Source organism: Piliocolobus tephrosceles, chromosome 21 (genome assembly GCF_002776525.5).
Source record: "Piliocolobus tephrosceles isolate RC106 chromosome 21, ASM277652v3, whole genome shotgun sequence".
NCBI classification, from domain to species: domain Eukaryota; kingdom Metazoa; phylum Chordata; class Mammalia; order Primates; family Cercopithecidae; genus Piliocolobus; species Piliocolobus tephrosceles.
Window position 1 is genome coordinate 25,863,204 of NC_045454.1, and position 14,161 is coordinate 25,877,364.

Genomic DNA, 14,161 nt, shown 5'->3' on the forward strand with positions numbered 1-14,161 from the left:
CACAGGTAGCCCTGGGGACAGGTGTCCCGATTTCCTTGAGTTCAAAAAGCCGGAGGCAGATTTCTAACCCCTGACCTGAAGAAGCTTCATTTGGGAGCTTTTCCATAGATTTTCTACTGATAACACAGCACCGCTATGGAGGACAAGCCGGATTCCACTGGGCCTGAGGTGCAGTCCTGGGGGTCAGCACTGCCTTCATGGCCCTGGGTGATGTTTGGGGATCACAAGGTTACCACCCAGCTGTTGGGTGGGCCACCTGGCTGCTATGCGAGTGCTAGTTTCTACTATGGACATTTGCACCTCGGTGTTTCAGTGAGTCGTCCCACCGCCTTTGCTCATTTTTCCTCCTCCTATTTTTAGGTTTTTTTTTTTTTTTTTTTTAATGTTCCCGGAAACGCGGCACCTCCCAAAGGTGGGGACATCTCATTGGCCTAGGGGCTTACTTTTCAGAGTGACTCAGCGAGGGTAGAAGTTATCAGGGGCTTGCAGGGCCAGAGCCTGTTGTTTTTCAAAGACAATCTGCAACTCTGAAGAGTGGTGAAAAGATTTCGACACAGTGTACATTCTACAGAATTCTAGCTTCTCCGCGGGTGCAGACTTTTCCGCCCTCTAGTCTAGCGTGAAAACAGTTCGACCACTGGATGTGGGCGGCGAAGCCCGCACCCTAGAGCGCCGTGTCTACCTGCAGGAGGAGGGAGCTCCAGCCCACGCCGCCGCGGCCACTTCTGGCCTCCTCGGGAACCGAACCGAGAATACCTCACTGCTCGCCTAGAAGCGGCTCCTTTTCCCCTTCTTACTCGCGAATGGCCAAACGAATAGCTGCGCGGGATTTTACCCGTTTGTGTAGTGGACTCTGAGGGGGCACCAGGTACCAAAAGACAGAAATCTTTGCGGTAAGAATAAAGTCAGGTAAAATGCCTGGTACAGCCGCCCTGCAGATGTCCCAAGAGTAGGTCCACCGTACACTCTTCCCATTAAGTTCTTAGGGGGAGGACAGGGATGGCCCTTTGGTCAGGCTGGATTGATCAGGGAGGTATGTGCATATGTTTGCCCTCTGGACATGTGGGGAGGGGTTATGGGGGAGTTGAAGGCAAGAGGCAAAATCAGGTAGAACAAACAACGACAGCCGAGAGCGGCACTCTTGGGGAATGGGCGCAGGGAACTCCGCGCAAAGCTCCGGCTTCTCAAACCTACGGTCCTGCCCTTTCTCCCTCTGTAAATAACATGTGAATTACAGACTTACTGCCACCCAGACACTACTTCTCCCTAAATCTGGTCCTTAGTTCTCACTGGGGTCAACGTTTCCCTCCGCTCTCCAGCTCCTCTCCATCAGGCCATGTCACGCAGCAGCCAGGCGGAGCCAAAAAGTTTTAGCGCGAGACCTCCTGGCTAAAACCTGCCCAGCCACCTCGACAACACATCCTAGGGCCAGGTGAAGGGGGTTTAAGCCCTTGCATCCCGGTAGCTTCCGGATCTGCAGTGTGCTTGGTGCGGATTTGGGAAGTCTCCCTTCCTTCTCTCCTAGCCACACCCAGCCCACAGAAGGGCAGAGAAAACCTGGTGGAAAATAATGACTCGGGCGACACTGCCCCTCTTCCTTCAATTCCATCCCTAGAATGGCCTGCAAAACTGTTCATGTTTGGGGGTCCAAATATTAAGTGGGGGTGGGTACATGTGGCTAAAAGAACACAGATTAGGGATTCAGGCTGTGTCAAGTCAGGCCGGGGGCCTTTTTGCGTGTCCCGGCATGGCAGCATGGTTGCGGCGTGCACTCCGCATAGCCCGTGTTGTGCGTGGCGGGCTGTCGCTGCAATGTGCAGCCCAGTGACACTGATGGATGTGCCAATGGACGGACAGATGTTAGGGCGGATCGCACAGCGCTCGGCGCCTGAGCGGGGGAGGGCCAGGCAGCGACCCAAGCGGCGGCCGCCGGCTACGCGGAGACCCGAGTTCAGGCCGCGGCCCGCAGAGGGAGGGGGCCGAGGGAACACAGGTTTGCAAGAACAGCGAGGGGATGGAAAGGAGGAGAAAAGCGCGACCAGGGAGAACTCCACGCTTCCGTGCGCGGCGCCCCGCTCTGTGCACACGCCACACCGGGCGCGCCTAGGTGGGCGCTTCGAAGGTGAGCTGGGAGCCGGCGGGAGCTAACCCCGTGCAGCGCAACCCGCCTCCAGGCGACAGGAGCTCAGCGCAGCCACCAGAATGGTGAGGCCGCCGGCGGTGTCTACCAACTCACCGTTTCCTCGCTTGCAAGAAGCGTTTCACGCTCCACGGCCGCGTCTCCCGGGCCTGGAGGAGTAGCGGTTCTGGCTTCTGCGGCCGCGGGCACCCAACGCGCACGGCGCCTCAGCCCCCGAGTCTGCCAGCCCCAGAGTCCCGCAGCTGCCCGCCACGGACTCCCTGCCCCGCCTGGGGTCCGCACCCCACAACTCCGAGCGCTCCTGCGCGCGGGAAGGCGCTGGAAGCGGCTTTATAGCCGGGGAGGCCAGCGGCGGCGCATCTGCATCCTGGGAGACGTCTGGACCCAGCCCAAGCCCGCAGGCTGGGCGAGCGGAGACTTTTGATCTTACCGTGTGGGTGAGATCACTGTCTCCCGGTCTAAAAGAAAAGAAAGCATGCTGTGAACTTTTAAAACAAACTTGCAAAACAGTCGCAGAGAAAAAATAAAAAGGACACAGGTCAGAAAAAGAGGGAGAAAGAGACCAAAAAAAAAAAAAAAAAAAAAAGAAAGAAAAAGATAAGGGGGGGAAAAAAGGAAGGAAGGAGAGGAGGAAGAAGTGTGGGGTTTGCTGCTCCGGGAGCGCTCAGGCAGCCGGTGCCGGAGCGCGGGGCGCTCGCCCTCGCTGGGACTGTCGGCCTCGGGGCTCACGAGAGGGTCAGAGCCCCAGCCGGCGAGGCCGGGTGCAGGGCCGCCTCGGGTACAGTGGGCCGGGAGGCCGCCCCCGCGCACCAGCCGCCGCCGCCCGGCAGCGCCCGGAGCCGGCCCCGCCGCGGCCGCCCCATTCCCGGCCTGAGAGCTGGCCCAGGGAGACGCAATCGAGCCCGCAGCGCATCGATGCGCCGCCGCCCGCGCCGCTCGGGCTCCGGCTCCCGCTCCGCCGCCCGGGGGTCGCCCGCATGAGCTCCGGCCCACCCGCGCCCTCGCCGCCGCCCGTAAGTGAGCCCGCGTCGCCCTGCTGCCCACGCCGCCCGGCCAGCTCCTCCTCCCCGCGGCCCGCCGGCCGGGCCCTCCCCGAGCCTCAGCGACCCCGATCACCAATCAATAATCAATCCCTCTAGTCCAGCAGCGCCGGCAGGCCGGGCGCGGGACACGGCGCGGCGGCCCCCTCGGCTCTCGGGGTGTGAGCCCCGGGCGGGGGATGGGCAGGGGAGCCCGATTTCCTTCTCCCGCCCCCGTCCCGCCCTAGGATCGGCCCGCGCCGTGGATGGGGGGCGCGGCCCGGCTCCCAGGGGGCGAGGGGCGGGGTGGAGAGACCCTGATCATCCCAAAGTCAGGAGAGGAAACTTGAAGGAACCCCCTCCCATATCGACCCCCGGGACGGGCCCAGGAAAGTTTGTCCGGGGAAAAAAAATTGGGGGAAGTGGCCGCGGCGGGTCCTGGGGGAGGAGCTGGGTGGCGCGGGGTCTGAGGGCTGCCGCCACCCGCCCCTCCTCCCTGGAGGAGGCCCGCCTGTGGGCTCTGGCATCCCCGGGGGGCGCCAGCCCCGGCCAGCGCTGGGGGCTCGGGTGCCCGCGGGTGGAGAGGAGTGCGGGCCGGGCGGGGCAACTGGGGGGTGGCCGGGGACGAACGCTGGGTGGGAATAGGGGTGGGGGTAACGGGCGCCCCGGGACGGGCTCGGCGGGGCTGGCGCCGCGCCCCTGCGTGTGCGCACGGGGCGGAGGCGGAGGGGCGGCACCCCTTTTGCTGGCGGGGCGGGGGTCCCAGGCGGGCCTGGGGCCGGGGGTGGGGGCGCGGCGCCCCCGCGAGCGGGCGAGTGACACGATCATCTCCTTTTCCTTTAAGCTTGCCTGTTGCCGACGCCGCCGCTCCAGCCGCGCCGCGGGCAGAAGACTGGACCGCCGAGCCCCAGGCCGCGGCGGCGGCTGCGCGTCCCCCCGGATGCCGTGACCCCCAGCCTGGGGGCGGGGGCCGGGGCAGTACCGGCCCGGGCCGCTCCCGCGCTCCTCCTCCCACCCCTCTGCCCGCCCTCTCCCCCTCTCCCCGCCCCCCAGCCCCGAACCCCGCGCACCTCGTCTGGGGACGGGGCGGGGGGGGGCAGGGCCGCCGCTCCTCCCCGCCCCCTCCTCCTCCGGCCTCTGGAGCGATTTGTCAAACTTCCCATTCCGCCGGCAGCGCGGTCCTCCTCCTCCTCCTCTGCCTCCTCCTCCCCCCCCGCGCTCCTCCCTCCCCGAGCCTCCCTCGCCCGCCCTCCTTCTTCCCTCCGCACGTTCGGGGTTCGCGGCGGAGCGCGGCGCGGGGGGGACGCGGAGAGCCTGGGCGCAGCAGCATCCTGCGGGCGGCCGCTCTCCGGGGGGGAGGCTGAGAGCAGGCCCGCCTCGCCCCCCCGCGGGCCCGCCGCCCCTCCCTCCCTGTCCTCAGCCCGGCAGCGGCTGCGGCGGCGGCGGCGGCGGCAGTGGCAGTCGCCGGAGAAGCATCATGCCGAGGAGGAAGCAGCAGGCGCCCCGGCGCGCAGCAGGTACGAGTCGCTTCCCCTTCCTTCGGCTCTCCTCCTCCTCTTCCTCCGCTCGCCCCGCGCCTCCGGCGGGCGCGACCCCGCTCCTCGCCCCGCTCCTCTGCCCGCGCTGAGTAACTCCGGGCGCAGCTCTCCTGTTTGGGTGCGTGCGCCCGCCTCGGGTACCGGGCGCCCCCCGGACGCCTCGCCGCGCTCTGCCCTCTTCCCTCTGGCACCCACTTGGGGAGCCGCTTGCTGGGCGCGCTGAGCCGCGCCAGGTCCCTGCCTCCTCGGCTCTCCGGCTCCAGAGGGGATGGGAAGCAACCCCGGTCTGGCTTTTTCTGTGGGGGGCGGGCGGGGTCACCTGAGTTCCCCGGGACACCTTCCGCGTCCTCCGGGCGGCCGACCGGCGGGAGACTGCCCGGTGTCCGCCGAGCCAGGGAGCGCGAGCGAGTGAGCGAGCCAGTCCCCTTGGCCACCTTAGTGCTAATCCGATTGATTCCTCATTTCTTGGGCCCAAACTGGGCACAGCGGTGGAAACCGGAGCGCACAGGGTCTGGGTATTGTCAGATGACTGTCAAGTCCATGTTAGATGCTCGCGTTTCCTTCTCCCCTGTTTGTGTTTCCTTGCCCCCACCCCCTCCTTGTACTGCTGCTCCCACCCTCATCTCCGCATAGCACTTAGTTCTGGGACGTGTGTGAGTACTTTTTTGTTCCTCCTTTTTTTTTTTTTTTTTTTTTTCCTTCTTCAACCGGGAGTGTCAACTCCTGTTAAGACTGAGCCGATTTTTTTTCTTTTCTTTTCTGGAAAACGCATCACTGAAAACAAAACAAAAACCACACACATAACATTATTTTGCAATAATGTCGGTTGGGGGCATGTTGCCTGGAAGAAGGGTTTCTGGCCCGTTGCCATCCTTGATTTGATGACTGATTGATCGCCGGTCATGCTGCTGCCTTTGATCTATTCATTCCCAATAAACATCAATAAATCACTTGGAATAGTGAGGCCAAGCTCTGTGACGTCAGGAGGGCCCTGTCAGTGCAACTTTGGGATTTGGGGCGAATTGCCGAGAGGACCACATATGGACGTGATGTATTTTGATATGAGTAACACTCAGATGTGCAGAGTTCAGATGCTCCCTGAAGGGGAGGGTTAAGTGGGGCTTCCTTTCTTTTCTTTCCTCTTCCTTTCTTTTACTTCTCTTTTGATGTTAGAGGAAAGGGCAGAGAGTAGGGTCAGGGCATTGGCTGGTGCCCATCTTGGATGAAGGCGTTGTACCCATCGTGCCCATAATTTCCATCACGCCAGCCGGCACTGCCAGGGGACCTCACACGTTGGCTGCACTCTGCACTCCAGACCCCTTACACGGGGTCACAGAGAAGGAATGATAATTATCTCTTCTCCCAGAAATGTATTTGCCTGCCAGTGTCTTCAGAAAATCTCAGAAGAAAACAGGGTTGGTTTGGGGCTTAGGATGCAGGTTTTGTTCTCTGTCCTCTGTGTTGCCCAAATTTAGAAAGTTTGAAAATTCCAGGAGTGATTGTAGGGAGCTTGCCGCCTCCCTAGTTAACCTCCTGGAGCTTGCTTCTTGCCCGTCCCACCTTCTACTTTAAATTCCAGGCTCAAGCAATGAGCTTATCTACCCAAAATAAACTCTGAAACTTTGGAGGAATCCTTCACAAAGTTGAGTAGTAGGAATGTCTTGGGCTTCTTCCAGTCTTTGAAAATTTTTTTTTTCTTTCCTTTTTGGATACACATTTTAAGGTATGTGTGTGCCTCCATCCAATGAACCATATGTGATTACATCTTTACATTTGGTTCAGAACTCTCTCTCTAGTTCATCTCTTCAGTTGCACCCTGCCAATCTGAGACTCATATTTGATAGCTTCCTCCAGAAAAATATCAGAGGAGGAGGGAACCTGCTGTTGGCTTTATTTATTTATTTATTTATTTATTTTTAGAGCAACCTGTTCACTAACCTTTCTGCACTTTTTTTATTATTATTACTAAAAAAGAAAGCCAGCCAGGAAATCTCAGGTCAGTTAAGAAAAATTCATTATATAAAAAACTTGACTGCAGGACTAATAGGAGATGGAAGAATGGTTTTGCTCTATCAAAATGACCCGTCAAAACGACTTTGTTTCATATTTGATTTAATTGTCTCTCTCCTGACAGGCACATTCATCAATAGCTTAATGGTCAATCAGAAGCTGGCAGCATGAGTGCTTTCTTTCTTTCCCATACTCGGGTTTTGGATTTACTTTATCAGAATGCCTCTGCCTAATGGACATGTGGAGGAGGGGGTGGAGACTGACTGAAGAGCTGCTTATTTAAGAAGACTGGAGAAAAAAACAAAAAACAACAAAAAAAAACCTCCACATTTAGGCTGGTGATAAGTATGCACAGAGGTTTTTTTGGTTGGTTTGTTTGTTTGGATGGACAAGAAACTTCCCATTTTTTTTTCCTCCTCTTTTTCAGTTCTCCCAGCTGCAAGTTATAAGGTTCATGCCAGCTTTTGTGGCATACTGGGAGTGATGACAAATTGATTGCTTTGTACTGATAGAGAGAGAGAGAGAGAGTGGGAAAAAGAAAGATGTCTGCTGATTGGTAACTGGAAATCCAGTCCCCAGCAACCTTGAGAATACTCGAGAATTTTTTTTCCCCTCCAAACTGAAAGGTCCGCTCAGCCATAAAAAAAGAAAAGTTGTTTTGCCAGCTTCATTAGTGTTCACCTAATTAGCTGTAAACCTGATGGATTCCTGACAGCTTTAATGATTGGAGATGACAAGCTCGACGCAGTGTCATCCAGCAGAATTAGGTTTGCAGCTAGTTTGATGTAATCAAGTTGATATTACACAGTCCTGGCTGCCTTTACTTGTGCATTAACTCAATTTTCTGCTGCAGGTGACAAATGGGCTTTGGTACCTGGATAATCATGTCATAGGAATTAGGGCCCTTTTAATGGTCTGGGGTAGAATAACAACCACAAAAGGCCAAGAGCTGGGTAGGGCAAGCAGACGTGGCACACAGGTACACACAGTCTTCATATCTAGGCCAGTGTATCATTGCTTTCCCGAAGGCCGAAGGAGGCTCCAAGAATCCCTGAAAATACATATTTCTGTACTTTAGGATTTTTTGGTGTTTTGATAGAAACTATGTATGGCTTAGTGTCTTTTCTCAAAGAGAAAGAGAGGTTTCTTTACCTGCCAAAGAGAAACCTGGGCGGGAGTTTACTTCCTTGAGACCTGTAATTTCCAGGGGCTGTGCGTTTGTGCTGGACAGATGTTGCTGCCTTTAGAAGCTCAGAGGAGTGGGGTTAGGGAAGGACAGTGTCCTTCAGGCAAAATGACCATTATCCCTTGCTTAAAGCATGACTTTCTCCTATTCAGAGTGGTTTTTAAAAAACATTTCTGAAAATGCCAGAAAAAATTTAGTGTAATACTTAATAGCAGATATTTTATTTACTTATATTAATTTTCTGGAGGCAAATGTGAAATCGTAAAAGGCCATTTCTTATGCTTCCAAAAAGAAAATAAAAAAGAAACCATCGAACCACAACTTGCCAGCGAGCTGTGTTCTCTGAAAGGGGGTAATGTTCCATGGAGTTCTTAGGTGGTAAAAAACAAGGCGAGGGTAAATCTTCAAGCATCTTGATTTTTGTGAAAGTGACTTGGACCCCCTAGGGTCTGCTGGTGTCACAGAACACTGTGGATCCCCCTGGAACAGGCAGAAGGGGGTTTCATGTTGCCAGTAGACATGGGCATACCTAAGAGGTGGCCCACCTGGTGGTGTCCGGATGACACCTTCCTAAGTCTGGTCCACACATCGGGCAGCTCCGGGGAGGAGCTTTTTCTTCTCTCTCGGAAGCACATGGAGCATTCAGAAGGGCATTTCGGCCTTAGCTTTGGGAATTTATTTCCTCTCAGACCTGCCATGTATTTCTCCCTGGACAGGTATTCTACTCTGTAGCAAGGTGGCAGAGTGACTGGTTTTGACCGTTCCATGATTTTTCTTCCCCCATTTCCTACGAAATGAGAGCAACAATGCAAATTCTAAAAAGGAAAACCAAGAAGACGAAGGAGAAAAACAAAGGAGGTGGGAGGCAAGGCTATTCCCCTGGACGTCCACGTGGGGAAGAGAACCTTCCAGAATCAGCTGCAGTGTCCCCATTATCTTGACAGCTGTCAGTTAGGGCTTCAGTGCTCTCCAGGGCCACACTTGATTGTGAGCTGTTGATGTTGTCATTTTGTTCTCAGTTTTGCCTTGAGCACGCTCATAAACAGGAGCCAGATAGTCAATAACTGATGCCTCAGCAGCGATTCCCTAAATTGCCTCACACGTCTGCCTTTTCCCCTCTTTTTGCTAAAGATTGTTTTGTCGAGTGATTAGAATGAAAGGTGACTGCTCAGGGCCGTGGGAAATGCCGTGAAACCCAGGTGAGTTGAGAGAATTAAAACCATTCCTTTACCCCCGCCCTCCACTCCTGGGATTTCTGGAAAGAGAAAGGATCTACCTTCTTGAAGGCAGAGTGCCTGGACCTCTTGTGGTGCTTTCTCTTTTACACATGTCCTGCCAGAGTCAGGCTGGGGCTAGGGCTGCGGCAGGCAGGCGGGCAGGGAGGCAGAGCGGAAAGGAGTCGGAAGTGCCCGGTCCTGGTGCACACAGCCATGTTTAATCCAAGAGTGGCAGCAGTTCACAGTTATTCCAAGTGCAGTTTGTAAGGCTTTCCTCCTGCCCCATTTTCATCCCCGCTTGTCACTGGGCAGAGGGTAAAAATAGCTTTGGTCGTGTCTTAAAAAAATTAATAAAAATGAAATAAAGTAGGGTGTGTGTGTCTACCCTTCTGTGTTATTGTCCAGCCCAGGTAGGTAGATGGGTCTTTGAAATCAGCTGCTTTGTCACACCCCTGTAGCACCACCCTCAAAACCCATGGAGGGGAAAAGGACAGAAGGGAACAGTGGTATACCGTATCCCAAACCCTTGCAGGTGTTCACTCTGTGTGTGTGTGTGTGTGTGTGTCTGTGTTTTAGTTATGCTCTAAATTGTGGTTTCTCTGTCTGAAGTTACAAATGAAAGGTGAATACAATATATTGTATTTAGTAACAATGATATGGACTGGTACATCCAGACAGATAATGTGCAGTTGTAATTAGACTCAATAGACAGGCAGTCATTTTTAAATTCTTTGACACATGCATAAAATAGTCATATAATAAGATAAGATGACAATTTTATGTTAGGTTGATAAAGTGTCCCGATACATGCATTTAAATGTCTGTAAGCCTTTTTAAAAAAATCCAGACAGATTAATTCCAGTTTCCAGTATTTGCAGTTAGTCATTAAATTTTTAAATCCCACTAAACAATGGCTATCAATATTTTTCCCGTTTCTGGATTTTCTTTAAAAAAAAACAAAAACAAAAAAAAACCCTGAATTGTAAGGACTGCAGACGTAGACTTGGTAGCTTTTCTTAATTTTTCACCATTTATAGAAATTTACGTTTAGACATGGACTTAAAAATTCAGGTCACTGTTTGTGACCAGAATAACGCTATGCATTTTTGGAAGTTAAAAAAAAAAAAGACAGTAATAGAACATAATCTTCTTATGACCACTTGCCTGAACAACGGTCATACCCTAGGTTTAGGAATCTTTATTAGAAAGATTACATAGTGTCCTTGACCAAATATTGAATATTTTATAAGCCCCATTTAAAAAAGAAGACATTTCTAGCACATGCACTTAGTTTGATCAGCATTTAGATTCTTGGGTTTAATTACTTTCAATTCTGTAAATTATTTTAGCATTTCAACAAGAATAGTCCAAGAGATACAGTCAGGGGGGCGGGGGCGAGTAGTTCACTGAAGGTCATGTTACCTGGACATTTTAACCATCTCCTTACCTTATTTTCTCAGATATGCAAAGGTGTGACTCTTGAAGAATAATTTAAATTTGTTTGGGCTTAATGATAAATTATTAATTCATACTGTCAGGACACGTGTTATTAATTATGACTGTGTTTTCTTCATCCAGAACAGCTGTTGGGGAAACAGGGTAGGTTCAGATTGTTGTCAGGAGGGAGAGCACAAGGAACTTACCAACTCCTTGAGTCTTCCTGGTCACCTGGCTAAGGGAATAAAGGAATGTAAAGGGTAGAGTATAGGGGAGAGAGACACTGTTAGTTCTAGATCAAGATGGGCACTGGCAGATGCTAACTTATGTACATTTTAAAAAACGCAAGCCTAACTCTCAATGCACTGTGAATCCAGGTGAGATCCGAAGGCAAACCCTCCCTGCTTTATTCCAAGCCCAGTTTTGGATTGGCTGCCCTCTCCCTTCCACTAGTTTCTCTTGTTTTTCTTCTTTTTTCCTCTGTGGTAGGCCAGAGGTCACGTTTACAAGTTTATAGCAGTAGAAGACACAATATTCAGAATATATATTTGTTCCCCAAAGTGGAACCCATCCTTAATGGAGAGCAAAGGGCTGTTTGGTAATATACGTGAAATGACTCCAATTCATTTACTTTTGATTTTCCATTCCCATCATTAAATCTAGTCCTATGTATTCAGTTTCCTCTGAGTTCTTTGAGAAATGCATGTTGCATAAAATAGGCAATTTTTAATGAACAATTTAATGTAAATGGGTTTTGAATTTAAATTAATATTAATGAAGCCTTGAGTGAATTTATTTTGCATACGTAAAGACTTGTAAGTCTTTCACCCATGTGCTTTCTCCTTTATGTAGTAACATTGGTTGGGTGGATTAACCAGCACCTTTCAAAGATTTACACTTAAAAAATTAAATTGATTTTATATGTCCACTATCACTAACGTACTATTAAGCAAAAAGCGTGAGCTCAATTTTAAGAGAATACAGCTTTTTCCCTGTTAAACCTGTCAGTTTCCATTGCTCTGAAAGCTGCCGTTGGTGTGGCATTGCTGCTGGAGTAAATATACCCCAACAATAGTTACTACAATCAAGATGTTTTCTTTCTTTGGCTTACCTCTAATGCATTATGTATCCTGGAATGATGGGAAGTTCTGTAATTAATTCTGTTAGATGTAATTGCTATAATCACTTTGATGTTACACATAATAAAGGTAATATGGTAAGCACATAAAAAATATAAACACCTTATTGTAATACTCCTGCTAAAATGCCTTCTCATCAAGTCTGGTTTATAGACAAGTGTTCCTGACTATTTTTGGTCATAGGTGACAGTTTATTCGAGCTGTGTTCATTGATATTCTAAAGGAGAAGCATTTATTGGAAAAGATGGGCCTTGGTTTGGAGGGATCTCCAGGCTGGTTGCCTAGGAATCTTAATACCGGTTTTCTTAAAGATGTGGCTAATTATGAAAAGGTGACCATTGTCTTCTGAGTAGACCAGAGAGGTAAACACTTCAGAAGTAGCCGTGGAACCAGGGAAGAATGTGGCTTAGGAGTGAGTGAGGAGCTAAGAGAATGCTAGCAGAGGATTCAGATCAAAGGAGCTGTTCTGTAGGTTTTCTTATGGTGTGGGATTGTGGGAAGTGCCGTGTGTGTGTGTGTGTGTGTGAGAGAGAGAGAGAGAGCGAGAGAGAGCATGCTAGCAGGTAAGCAGAGAAGGCCACCTTTCTAAAACAGTTCAATAAGGGAAATAAAATGCAGAATATCTACTTTATTATTTTCCTACACCTTTCATTGGGGGGGGCTACAGATGGTGCCTCACTGTTGCATGCCATGTCCGGGGGTGGCTGATGTTGCCTGTTGGACTGAAACCTGAGTGGTATTTGAGACGTACTTCCATGCCATCAGGCCTCTGTTCATCTACCCTGGATCCAGACCACCACAGGACATCAGGGAAGTTTGCCTGAGACCCCAAGTGTGCAATACTTGTGGGATGTTTCCGAAACACATGTACATTATGTACGTTACTCTTTGCCAATGCATCTTGCAAGAGGCTAGAATGTGGTGGGGCAGGTAACTTGTCATTTAATTTTAACTTCCTGGAGATCCTAGAGTCAAACTAGCGTGTGGATCTCCTGGACACCCATAATGAGCTGCACCTTGTTCCAAGTGTGTTACAGAGGTCTGGAGGCCTCGGGATTCAGGGTCAGCTTGGCAGTTTCCACGTGCCTTTCCCCATCTATATTGTATTTTTCAGTAAGGGATTGCACACAGAACTCAAATAACAGAGGGTGCATGTGTGAGAAGGGGATGCTGCAGTCTCTTTGGAGGAAGAAAAAGGTGTGTTACAGTGGTTGAGAGATAGAAGGTAAACGCAGTGGTTGCCTGGCCTATGTCCAGAGCCTGTGAAGGCAGTTCTTGTTGCCAGCTTTAGCCGGCTGGGTGCAGACTGGCTGGGGAAAGCGGGGCCTACCTCCTGGGTCTTGGCCCTGCAGCCTCCTGCCTGCCAGGTAAGCAGGGGCTGCAGGAGAGGGTCCTGGGCTCTGGGCCCTGGGCCTGGGCTGCAAACCTGCAGCCCCCAGTCCTCCCGGCAGTGACTCCCAGGCTGGTTTTGATGGTGAGGATGATAAAAGGTCTGAGAACTCCATAGGCCCCAGTAATCAGGGCCCGCACTGACATCCTTCTCAAGTTTGACAGCTTCTTCCTTTTCTCTCCTCACCGCCAAGGCTTTCTCAACTGAATTTCCCCGCCCTCCCTCTCCCCTCCTCCCTGCCCGCCGCCCACCCCTTCCCTCCCTTTCCCCTTTTCTGTGTGCGTCTCTCTTGTTTCATGTTCCTGATCAGTTTCAGATGCTGGGAATTATATTTTTTCAGGCGGGAGGGGGAGTGTTGCTTTAGGTTTGTGGGTTGGGCAGGTGTGAGAGGAAGTCTGTGGTTTTTTTTTTTTTTTTTTTTTTTTTTTTTTTGTACTGTAGGCCTGTTGCTAATTAATGTTCCTCCATAAGATTCTGTCGGAGTTGAGTAATGTTTTTGATCTTTATGCCTGATAACTGCATACTTAATGAGATTTCAAAGCTGTGAGTGCAGCTCCCTACAATTATTGACAGATGCCTTTTCTTTGCCATTGGGTTCAGCTTCATAAATCCTTTCGCCATAATGAGGTTCAGCAGTGCCACCCTGGCAGTGAGCTAATGAAAGGGGGAGGGCGAGGCGGCTCATGGCTGTCTGACACATTTTTTTCCTTTAAAATTTACTATGCAGATGTCAAGCTGCGGGACGATTACTTCAAACATGCTAATTTTTATCTTGCTTTTGTGTCAGCCCTTTGCCATTAAAAAATAAATAAATAAAAGGGCTAACCTGACTCCACTTAATTTCTTTTCTTTCTTTCTTTTTTTTTTTAAGTCACATTTTTTTAATAACCCACGGTGTTGCGACAGCTAGGGACTTCAACACGTGCGTGGCCTTTTGCAGGTATCCAGCAACAGAACGCCTATTTTCTTTTCTTTTCTTTTTTTTTTTTTTTTTGCTTTTTGCCATGGGAAGGGCAGTGGGAGGATGGAGTACGATTTCCCAGGCCTCCCATCACCCTGCCCTAAGTATGCACTTGAAACGTCGG

General features: G+C 51.2%; 1 protein-coding gene across 1 annotated transcript in view; it reads left to right on the forward strand.

Moving 5' to 3' along the window:
- The first annotated feature begins 4,285 nt into the window (after nucleotides 1-4,285).
- The window catches only part of TSHZ3 (teashirt zinc finger homeobox 3), a 75,928-nt gene continuing 66,052 nt past the window's right edge, over nucleotides 4,286-14,161 (forward strand). The window contains exon 1 of the mRNA XM_023229100.1: nucleotides 4,286-4,676. Coding sequence (XP_023084868.1) covers nucleotides 4,637-4,676 — 40 coding nt within the window. The 5' untranslated portion in view covers nucleotides 4,286-4,636. The remainder of the gene's footprint in view (nucleotides 4,677-14,161) is intronic.